Here is a 12,045-nt window from a genome sequence, read left to right as displayed (position 1 = left end):
GTGATTTTCAGCCAGTATTTGACTAACATCGCGTGCATTCTTCAAGCATGCTAAGAACGCCGTCAGGGGTTTATTGCATCGTCGGCGAAAGCAGCTGTATTATCATTGAGAAATGTTGATGTCCTCCACTGGTGTTCGGAATCCGTTTTATCATATCGCGTCCTGACAAAACCCCACTAGCGGCTGACATTTCACATCGCATATCAACTTCTCAGCTGAAGGAGCTGGTGCATAGCGTGATCTGTCAGCAGGTGCTTAAGCTTTGTCAAACCCAGCGACACAAAAGGCAGCCTTCACATAAACAAACCCAAAGGCAAAAGCGGAGCGGATGGGAAGGGGAACCGTCACCCACTGGACCGACCATGGGGGCCTCGCCCGGCCTCCTGCTGGAGGACGCGGCCGCTCATTGGCCTTCGATGACCCGGTCCGCTCCGTAAGCTGTGACTCAACAATGAATCGGTGAAGGAGACTGACATCTTCGGTGTCGACAGCAGGTTCTGTGCAGCGTGACGGAGAATTGATCGCATCACTTCCACCAAGCGATGAACTCCTGCTGCTTGAGGACCAGCGGCGATAGAATTATCTCTGCGGCTGTGATTGAGTTGATCGGTTAAAGAACCAAACACAAGAATGATGAATATGTGTTATATATTATATATGGTGAGCTGCAGATGTATCTCCAGTGTCACTCGCTGTACAGCAAAGGTAGCGAAGCCTCCAGGCCTCCACAATCGAATTTTGGCCAAGAAATTTGAAAGAGCCCGCCCGGGGTTAAAAAACCCCCCGACCCTCTACCACCCTTCTTTTGTTTTCCTTTTCAATGAGCAAGGAATGTGAGCATGTCAACACTGTTTCTGTGCTTGTAGCAAGTTTTCCTCCCCCCTAAAAAAAAAAAATGCACCCTCTGGAGGGAAAACAAGACCTGTTTTTGGTAACTTGTGCTTACAGCGAGAAACTGTACCGAGCACCTGAATAACAAGGCTCGGGATGTCGCTGCTAAAGAAATACAAAACCATTCTTTCGTTTTTTCGTCCCCTTTTTTCGAGAAGTTGGGTGCATTCGTAGCTATGTGCCATCACATCCATGCAGATCTGACATCTTTCTTCTCCTTCCCATTTGTTTCTTGGATCCATGCAGTCATTTCCCTCATAAAGTGGTTGTAGAGACCACAAATGTACCATTAAAATCCCTCCTTCCATCCCTCTGCGAGCACCGGGTCTCTCATATTTGTTCGCCATCGATCATAGCGGTGTGGCGCACATGCTTGAAAGCTGCCGATGGGGAGAGGCACCATTTGCAATCAAACAGTGAGGAGCAGTGTGAAATCTCAGGAAGAGGCAGCCCCCCCCCCAATGCCCGTGGGCTGGGGATCAGATGATGAGGAAGCCTGCTTTAGACACTCAACACCTCCCACTGGCGCCCTGATGCAAGCAGCATGCAAACCCAGCCCTCACATATATCTGTCAGCCGGGGGTTAAGCTCTGTGTGCCCCCACTCCGTAACTGTGAAGCACATGTTATGCCACTGCAGTGGAGGTGTGTTTGGAAGGCACGCTATGATTCACTTTAAGGCGCCGGTGTGGTACCGAAGGTGGAGAAAGGTGGAAATAACTGCTTTTCTCCTTACCCCCTCCCCCTTTTTTGTGGTATTGCTTTAAGCAAGCAGATGGGACTGACTCAATATACAGAAAGACAGCGACAGGTGCAATCCATCTCAAAGTGTAGAGGAAGAAAAAGTCTGCGCCGAGTAAGAAATGTCATTGCTCCTCAAAACCAAATCACAAGCTCTCTAAATCCAGCCAGTCTGTTCCAGTCACTGGCATAATAGAGCTCTGCTTTGCCCATCTGTTCTCCATTGTCCACCTTAGCTCTCCATCCATGACATACAAGACTATAAACTCTAAAAGGTTTGTTCCAGAGTGTGAGCAGATTTATTTCAGGTATAGGTGCTGGAGAAAACAGGCTTGAGTGGGTGAGAAAATACCAATTTTCTCGCTGAGTCCTCTGGTCGGCTCTTTAGCTGTGACTCATTTGCCTCATTCATCGCGTCCACCAAAAATCCAAAGAGTGAGGGTTTCGGTCGTGTGGGAGGATGTTTTGGGTGGTGCAAAAGTACAAATACAAGTATTCATTGAAGGATATTACAGCGACCCGGTGAGCAAACATTCTCTGTTCATAGGGCACTGTCATACCAATGGATTATTAGTAGTAGTAATAATACTAAGCCTACCCCAACCTGCGGTGCCAAATTGACTTTAAAAATAAAGGCATATAAAATCTAAATGTGAACTTAATAGACGGGGTAATGGGCTACTAAAATATTTGGCATTAGAGCAGCCATGTTCTCCTATGACGACGTGTGTCATGAGCTCTGGCGTTGTCAGAAGAAAAGGACACAGTCTGCCAAGCTCCGCGATGCTTTTAGTTGTCAGCGCCGATTTTATGGTCCTTGACGGAGACGAGCCCGGCGCGGCGTTAATTCCGGCTGCCAGTGCATGGTTTAATTTTACACAAGATGTTTTGTTTTAGCCGCAAAAGGTTCAAATTATGTATTTGCGAAAAATACGCTTGCCATAAATCCATTACTGACCTTTGGGTCAGCATTGATGTGCTGTTGAATGGTTCTGAGGGGAAGCAATGCGCTTACCAGGGAAATGTGAGGTGTGTCGACTCTCTGCATGACACTGAGTCATTAGGAGCGAACATGTAATGCCGGGTTTAGACTCCCATAGAAACAAACATGACCCCCCCCCACCCCACCCCCTACACTTGCATTGATTTTCATACGTGCGGCAGCACTGTGAAGTTTGCATGAAGCTGCTTGGTGTAGCATATAACCCTCCTGGAAGCTGTGCTGAGGCTTTAATCAAGTGTGAAATCCTTTTGGAGGAGATGCCTACACATCTGCGCTTGTGCTCGGGAGCAAACTCCTCATCCCAACTCTCTTCCCAGCAGAGATCTTTTGTAGCTTGAGCCCATTTCTCACCGCGCATCACACTCCTGATGCACACACACACACGTGCGCAAACACCTTGTACCAGTCGCCTCTCAGAGCTGTGAACTCCTCCTTTTAATCAGGCATACGTAATAATGTGAAGTTTATTCATTTGAGAAGACAGCGAAGTGTAAGAATTGAGTCATAAACAGAGGGAACAATTTGCTTGAATCACAATGATGTAATTACTCATGAATAAGGCAGGACATTGTTCATTTCTAAGGTAAACGTGTCAAATACCCTAAACATGCAGAAATATGGGATTATTGGAACAATGAGATTAAAAATCACAATAGGACAATAGATCAAGCTGTGCCTTTTTCGCTTCTTGAGTGGGCTAATTATCTTTGGATTACTCCTGAGAAATAAATATTTTAGGCCCCAGAAAGAAAAATAAGGACAAAGACCTTTCGTTTATTCAATAGTTACTTTGGCTCTCAATTGACTGAAGCCTTGTTGCAGTTTTTCCATGCTCAGCATTCTGATGCATTGTGGGATAATTACCTCACCACTGGTCACGAGCACACGGCACCTTTCCCAAGCTCAGCGACAACCCTGCCCCCCCCCCCCCCTCAGCGCCGAACCCTCGTCACAGCCTTTGAAAACAGCATCTCCTGCGGTTGCGTCACTCACTCCGAGCGGGGGTCTGAATCGCGGGCGCATGCTCCAAATCCTCCGCTTGCTTGTTGAATGCGTTCACAGCTCCCCATGCGTTGTCCTGCAGCCCACAGAACAAGACGGAGCGGCATTGACGGACGCGCTCATTAATGGCCCAGACGGCTTCGAGGTGTTGCCGCGGTGAATTTATCACAGCAATCAAAACATTGCATGTGGGTGACGCCACAGACAGCGCTTCGTCTGTCAGCTCCTCACTTCAGGGACATTGATTCGCTCGCCCTCTCTGGGTGGATAACTAAGATAAATCGAGTGGTATTTCCATGAAATGTTGGATGCATGGATTTCAACAGGTGGGTCGGCCGACTTCTCTTTGAGATGCCAGCTGTGCAGTTCTCCGAAAAAATAAATAAATTTGCGGGGCCGTCGGACGGCAGCTTCACATTCAGCTCTTGTGCCGATAAGTGAAGCCAACTTATTTTGAGACACTCACAGCTTGCATGTTAAAATGAGGTCACTGGGTCATGGATCCATTATTTAATTAGGAACTGTTAAAAAGAAAATGGATGATAATCAAGGGCAGGGAACTCATTTCGGCACTGTCAATCAATAGCTCATTCGATGCCGCTTTTGCCCAAAGGGGACCAGCCATTTACCAACCCTTGCCTACATTATGTGTCTGTAGGCTTTTATCCATTTTGCGGGGTGGGAGGGAATGAACATTTCTGAGACATTTATTCAACATAAAAGAGACCATTCATACAACAATGGTCAGAAATACTGCGTGTGACACGTCCAGATCCAACAGTTCAGTTTGGAGCTTCAACAATACAGAGATCCATCTTAAAGGTACCGGAACTGCTTTTGGACACTTCTAAATGACACAGATGCCGCGTGCCATCTCCTGAATGCAACACATCAGTTTGTGGACGGCACACATGGTTGTTCTCATTACACACTGCATAGCAACTGCTACATAGCAACTGCTGTCGACTGCTTAGTGCTTAGCAACAGCTGCAAAGACATCGGGGGGGCGGGGGCGCTTGAGATGACACAATTTCTGTTCAGAAATGCCTCTTTTTTTCCTAATGTTCAGATCAATGTAAACCTTTCTGATGGAACAGTTTGTTTCTCTCTCGCCCACAGATATCCGTTCCATCCCTGACGTGGCAATGACAGGAAATTGCACAAACGAGTGCAGCGAGCTGGGCCACTCGGACGCCTGCTGGATGCCTGGCCATCCCTCCCCGGTACGCAAAACCAGGAACCCCCCGAAACTCTCCACCTTCGTGCCTTACCAGGAGAGGGGGAGCCTGGGACGCCTGGCGAACGGGAGCGCCAGGCTGGGTGGCGAGGAGCACCGGTCGCGCCTCCCGCCGTCGCGCAGTGCCTATTCCAACAGCGGTCTCGATGCCAGTCAGGACTGCCCTTTGGAGGAGATGCCCCTCAGCGTCGCCTCTGAGTTTCCGCCCACCTCCCCCACCGTCCACACCCCGAAACGAGAAATATACCTGTGAGGGAAAGATCATTGTCTTGTTGGTGCACAAATGAGGAAAAGATACACACACTGGGAAAGAGAAACAGGCCGTCCACACACTAATGCCAACACCCGTTTTGTAGGTAACAGGCTGTGACTCGGGACACTGGCATGAACACTTGCTCTTCTTTATCGTTTCCTTAAATGATTAATTTATTAACCTATTTATGAAGAGTTTCACAAAAGTTAATTGGTGCACTCAATCATGTATTCATGTGATTCAAACTGATCTAAAGGAAATGCAGATGGCAATTGCTACTTAAGTAGTGAGTAATTATCGATGTAGTTAGCCAAGTCCCATTCTGTGAAGTGATCTCTTGAATTTGAAAGTTGTGATCAGTGCTGTGGTGCCATTATTAGCTATCATTAAATAGGGAGCCATCCAGCGCCTATCAGAAGGCAGAACTCTTTGAACCAACAATCAAATGAATTGGTTTATCTTAATGTACAGAGCTGTAAATACATGAATGGCGTGTTCAACATATATTTTTTGTCTGGCAAAGGCTGGAAAAGAAACGGTCTCAGAGTTTGAGAATATTTGAGCCTTTTTTTTGTTTTCTTTAGCTGCTGCTGTCTATGACTTGATTGAGACCATTTTCAATTCGAGCTTGATTTGGAGGTAGGCATTTATCTGCTCCATTCAATCACCGACCCACACCCACACACACCTTTGACCCCTAATCATAGCAGAATGGCCTTTAGCCCCACTCCCCGCAGAGCTGCACCACCAGCAGAGAAAGCTGTGTGGCAACATTTAAACTGACATTATGTTTCACTGACTCTCAGCACTGTGACCTATTGCTTCTCATGAAAGCGGTTGACTTGGCCACAGAAACCCCAGAGCCATAATGACCAAACGCAGACGACTCACTTGACACATTCTGATTGGCCTCCTTTGAAAGAAGTGGTTCATCGTGATGATGGAATCCCACCAGTGCATCACTTTAAACTCTATCATGGCGATCTGGCGTGCTCTATAAACCTTTTCCCTTAAAGCCCATCATTCTTTCTCCCTCACAATCTTTGCGCGTCTCTGACAAGATATTTACATGAAAGGGCACTTGAGTGTGAAGAGCCTCCGCCGATATTATGGAAATTCCGTCCCTGCGATGTAAACTGCATCGGAGACTTTTTTTTTCCTTTCAATTCTCACAAAGTGGTCGGATGTGTCTGTTTGCTGAAGAAACATTGTTCTGGAAAACACATGGGACTTCAGAATAAATATTTAGATTGAGAGCATTAGCACCGCAACGCAGACAGGAAAAAAGGTTGAACTTTAGATTGTAGAAGTCAGTTTGTTTTACTCCTGCTATGATTCTGATCTTGGTTGTTTGGAGGGCAGCACGCTTCATAAATTATTAGGCATTTTCCCTCCTCTGGCTATTGAAAAGAAGAGGGGTGGGGGTGGGGGGGTAAATAGGACATGCCCATGGGCTTCATTTATCTTTACAAAGATTTTTCAAGTGAATCTGAAGGATATGTCTGAAGGACACTGTACTAGACAGTAATTGGATGGTAATGATGACAACACTAGCCTGCCTTACGCTGTTGGTGAGCTTAGCAGGTGTCTTTGATTTAAACATTGATTTGATTAGATTTGTAGATACCTTTGGCCTCTGCAGCTTGTTTCCATAGTGAGATTCAGTCTGTGAGTGAGGGTGAGAGAACCCATAATGGACGTTTCCTAATTATGGTGAGTAATGAGTCCTGAGCCAGGGGCATGTGTGAACACACCCCCAGGACAAGGCACCCACCAGATAATGCAAATCCACCCGCAAAGCTACAATCAGTTTAAGGGGGTATTTTTATCTGCACTCGCCTGATCGTGGCGTCGTAGAAAGCCACGTTCAGAATAATTAAAGTGGAAGCATATGGAAATTGCTGGACATGGCCATGATTAAATAAGATGGGTGATTATCCTGCCTTGAAGGGGAGAAAGCACATTATGCCATTTTCAAAGCCATTTAGCAACTGGAATAAAATTTAAACAACAGCCATGATACACTGTGATTAAACCCCTCCCCCTAACAGCTTCCCTATTTGCACCATTCCCAGAGCCGTGGACAGCCGTTCATGAATATGAAGTGCAGATAGGATCACTGACCTGGAATTAACAAAGTGAAAAGTCGGGAATGAGTGCTAAAACCAGTGTCACGCGGCTCCAATCAAAATGTTATCTTTTCAAAGGCTTTGACTCGATTACAATTCACGTCTGCTTTGCATCAAGATTCATCTGTGGGGGTTAAACCTTAGTGAATCTAGAATGTATCCTTCCTTCTCTGAGCTTACGGGGTGACTCGGAAGGAACTGCAGGAGTTTGATCTGTCTGGGCTGCTTTTAGCCCTCTCCTAACGGGTGGGACTCCAGTCAATAACGGCCTCCTGCTCGGCAGCCCCGGAACAATGTACCACCGGGTTTGACCCTCTGTTTGAACTCACACTGAATGAACTGTGTTTCCTACTCCGTCAAACACAGACCGGTTCCCCCTCGATCAAAGAGGACAACACGAAGCACCTAACGGCACCCAAAAGTCTGTTGGATAATGTTTGATTTGTACTTAACCTTGATTTTAATGTTGACTTCACTTGAGTATCTTTTGCCTCTCTGTGGTGTGTATTGTATGGTGATCATTTCCGTGGACAGATGGACAAATTATTGTAAAGAATTTGGCGAGCAAATTCCCTTTTTTTTTCCTGTGCTGATCAAAACTGGTTGTGTCGGAGGGGAAAAAAAATATAGAAATCTTTCAGTGGTGTAGTGTACATAGATCACAACCCCAGAGTCCGTTGAGAAGGTGAATATATGAGCATGGATTCCAAAGATGATCGGTAGAAGGTGTTTACTGGCTTTTTCTTTTTTAAAACATTCTCAAGCGTCAGCGCTGGCTCATGATCAAAATGCCCTCTTCAAAATGAACTGAAAGTTAACTGAGCTTTTCTTTCTCCACAGTTCATCTAGAACAAGATAATTGCCTTGAAAATGTCTTTGCAAGAGAGAATCTAGTTATCTTAATTGTTGGTATATTTATATAGGATAAAATGCTTGTGATGCCATGTTTTTGTACAGTTTTATGTACATACAAGTGAAGCTTTCTAAAAGTTCTGAGAAAAGCCGATGGCATATAAAAATTGTAACATGTTTTCTTGAGATGTGCACATCTTGCCTTGGTTGGATTGACCTTTGCTGAGTCAGTGTGAATGTGGCCGTTCTATGCCTGCACCGTAGTCATTCACCGGCTCCCACCTCCTGAGGACTTAATCAGTTTTTATGTTTATCGTGAACAGTGGATTGTCTTATCTTACCAGTTTGTTAAACTCCTGTGTTCTGCTTCGTTCTGTTTTCGCATGTAGACAAATTCTCTTGTAATACTGTAAGTCCTCATGAAATTTGTAATAAAATCACTGCAGGGAAAAAAAAAAGAATGATGTCAGTGTTTTCTGTGTTTATAATTATTATGCATCACTTTTGGTGTTGAACAAGGCTTCGGTTGTTGCATTTTCATAACTTGTTTTGCAGCCTTGGAGCTATATTGTGTAAAATTCGTCTCACTCTAGAACCCAGGCTCATTAAGGAGAACTAGTATTCTTGTCATGTGGGGAACAGCACCTCATTTCTGAGTCAGGGAGACCCAGAATGTTGAGAGAAAAGCATTCTAGTGCTTGAAGTAGGAGAGTCCCAGGACCTTGCTTCACCACTTTAACCAGAAAAACAATACACCAGGGGTAAACACACTTACCACCATGCACTCGTCTTAATCTAGAACCTTCTTTAAAGCATTTTGAAACATTGATGAGCTGCCAGTTCCGATGTATTTAACGGGAAGAGTATAAAGATGCTGTGTTCTGATGCTGAATCTCTTTTAATGGACAATGAGCATTCGGTAAAACAAGACCTCTTTCTCATGTACCCACTCTGTCACAGGAACCATATTAGACACTTATAAGAACTATGATGCAGCAGGAGACAACTTCCAGCCTTCTTCACAAAGTTTCAAAGCCAGGGCCACTCAGCTGCAGCCTGGCCGACATTTTTGAGCACACATTGCTTTTATACCTGCAGTCTTCTAATTTCAGACCATGCGCGTTTCAAAACTTCCAGCTGAACCACAGAGAATAACATCATCCTTGATAATCACTTTGAAATGTATTGCCTTATATTTCCCTTCAAAACAGCATGAAAACGAAAAAAGGTCAAGATGGAAAATCACAGTAAATATTCAGTCACTGGAATAAAAATGAAAAATCACTCAAAGCGCATAGCTCAAATCACAGCCCTCAGATATTTGGACTTTACTTTTTAATAGAATTCTTATTTAAAAGGAGGAAAAATTGGACTTGTGAATATAAAAGACAAATAAAACAAATCGTATGTATCCCTATTTATCAGGTCCATATTATGGACTTTAACAAAGGCTTTGAACTTCATTTTCCATACAAATAAATAATTTAACAGTCTTAACTTGTTCAAATAGTCAAAAATGGCCCAGTCAAGAAAAAGCTGAGGACAGTACATCTAGACCTGCACTTTATGAAAGCCTTGTGATGCTTCAGAAATGTCTCTTTAAACTGCAAATGTGAAGAATAAATTGCTCAACCACTTTATACTAATTAGACAGAAGGACAGAGTTGGAGCCTGACAAAGGAGGCAATGCTCCAGATGCATGAATGGGCAGAGAGGAACTCACAGCATTATAGAATTAGTCTCATTCTAATTAATTTCAGAGATACATAATCAATTTTAGAAGCTGTTTTAGAAGGTTTAATGAATGTCTGGGATTGGACATTAATAAAACAATGCTTTCGAACGCATAATTGCCAAAAGTGCACTAGTTTGCAGAGCTGAGCTGCAGGTATGAGCTCTTCTGGAAATAAATAAAAGCAGCACTGTGTCTGCATGAGCCTGTTAATCTGCGCTCATTAGACACTAGTCATTAGTCAGAGCTGCTATTGAGCCTCATGGCTCAGACTTAAGTCAATGCAGGGCTTTGTTGGAAAGATTTATGTGCTGTCAATAACTGTATGTTTTCTCTGCCAAAAAATGATGTTGAGTACCGCACATACTTTATATGGTGCATCAGACCTAAGTGGTTCTTGTCAGTGAAAATGCAGTCTGTTTTTGTATTACATTATGAATCTTCAGAAATATGAGGCCAGATTCCAATAGAAGCAGAGGAGAGAGGGGCAGTTAATACAGGAGAAGAGACATATAACCTCTATAAGCAAAGGCCATCAGATCTCTTGGGATGTCTTCTTAAGATAAGGGTATTTTATATTACAGCCTTTTTGCCTGTGCTAGGCCCATGCTAAGGCGGACAAGCTGCTGAAAACAATGCACTCTCGGAAATGGAGCAAAATACTAATAGAGAACAAGCCAGGTCTTATGGATTACCCAGGTCAAAGTTCAAAATAAACCATTCTTTAACAAAAACCAGAAGCTGTAGGGTTCTAACTCCAATCTCCTCCACACAGACTTGTCACAATCCATTTCCCAGCCAATTTACAAGCGCTTCTGACAGCAGCAGAGACCGAGCGCTGCGGTGAGCAGTGTGGTGCACCAGTTCATTGTGCATAACAAGCTATGGCATGCACCCAGTGTGAACCATTCTGGAAAATTCACCGCTTTTGGGTGTCAAAGATGAAATCCCCTGCTGCGAGGTGCAACTTCAGTGCAGCAGGTTGAGCCCGTGACTTGAGAGAGCAAAGGTCTGTCTTAACTGATGTTAAAGCAAGCAGAATAAGCTGTGTCTTAATAAACGGCACCTTGAGTGGAATTCAATTGATGGATTCGAAAGACTTCCCTCCCAAATGAGTGTCTGGAGACCGAATGCACAGCGCTATACATCATATGTTTTTGTTTGTTTGTTTGTTTTTTGACACCAAACACAGGATTTGTGCATATGATGTTTAAAAATGGAAGCAATTAAAACATGAGCTTTGCTATTAGGTCATGGATTATGAAAATGGAATTAATAAACCATTTAAATCAATAGGATCTGAGCGTAAATGCGCAATAGAACTGCATCGCTTGAGAGATGTAAACTCATTTGGAAACGCTTGCGCCAAAGTGCAGCTCATTAGATGCATCTTTAGAAAGCTTACGCGGCTATTTAAAGACCCAACACCCCGAGGTGAGATCCATTATGGCAGCACCTTATCACTGACTGGGAACAAAAGTTCAACAGGGCAGCTCTCCTTATTGGGCGGGTTAAATCAGTCGTGTTTCCTCGAGGTCACTGTCGTAGTTCGTGTCTGAAGGATAAATTGCCAATTTGCAACCGATCAAAGATTTAATACAAGAGCAAATGTTTCTTGAAGCAGATTAACACAAACTCTTTGGTTAGTATTATATAAATGGGGAACTGAGAAATGAAATGTGCACTTTGATAAGTAGACAAATCCTACTCCTTGTCAATAATAGAAAACGGTAATTGAGTCTTCTACATCTTTTGTCTCTCGACCACATACAGTAAGAAACACACACAAAAAATAACCCTACAGTAGCCTTTTATCACTCTACCCTCAACACTTCAGAATGCCAACAAGAACACAACACAAACTTTTGCTCTGAGAGCCTTCCTGTCTTCTTGACCATCGCGGAGACATCATAACAACTTACATTATAACTGGAGTCCACCTGAGGTATATGTGGACATGAAGGACACAAACCCATCTGTATCAGGTGGCACAATTATGAAGATTAGTGTCGTGAATGTAATGATTCCGAAGAGGATTCCATATATGGGCAGGTGTACGTGTTGTTATTATGGGACTATTATGAAATGTAAGATGTAAACCCTGAATTCCAACCATGATTATTCTGCACGCCATCATGAAGGGTGGCTTTTCGACACCCACCACTAACGAAGTTTTCCCTGTTTGCACACCCGTCCACCCTAATGT

The 12,045-nt window shown here is 44.0% G+C and overlaps 1 protein-coding gene across 1 annotated transcript in view; it reads left to right on the top strand.

Moving 5' to 3' along the window:
- Window positions 1-8,568, top strand: part of pcdh1a (protocadherin 1a) — a 69,879-nt gene extending 61,311 nt beyond the window's left edge. The window contains exon 5 of the mRNA XM_057054317.1: window positions 4,756-8,568. Coding sequence (XP_056910297.1) covers window positions 4,756-5,126 — 371 coding nt within the window. The 3' untranslated portion in view covers window positions 5,127-8,568. The remainder of the gene's footprint in view (window positions 1-4,755) is intronic.
- The last annotated feature ends 3,477 nt before the right edge of the window (window positions 8,569-12,045 follow it).

Source organism: Takifugu flavidus, chromosome 14 (genome assembly GCF_003711565.1).
Source record: "Takifugu flavidus isolate HTHZ2018 chromosome 14, ASM371156v2, whole genome shotgun sequence".
NCBI classification, from domain to species: Eukaryota; Metazoa; Chordata; class Actinopteri; order Tetraodontiformes; family Tetraodontidae; genus Takifugu; species Takifugu flavidus.
The sequence above is the reverse complement of the archived record's forward strand: the minus strand, read 5'-3'. Positions and strand labels throughout refer to the sequence as shown.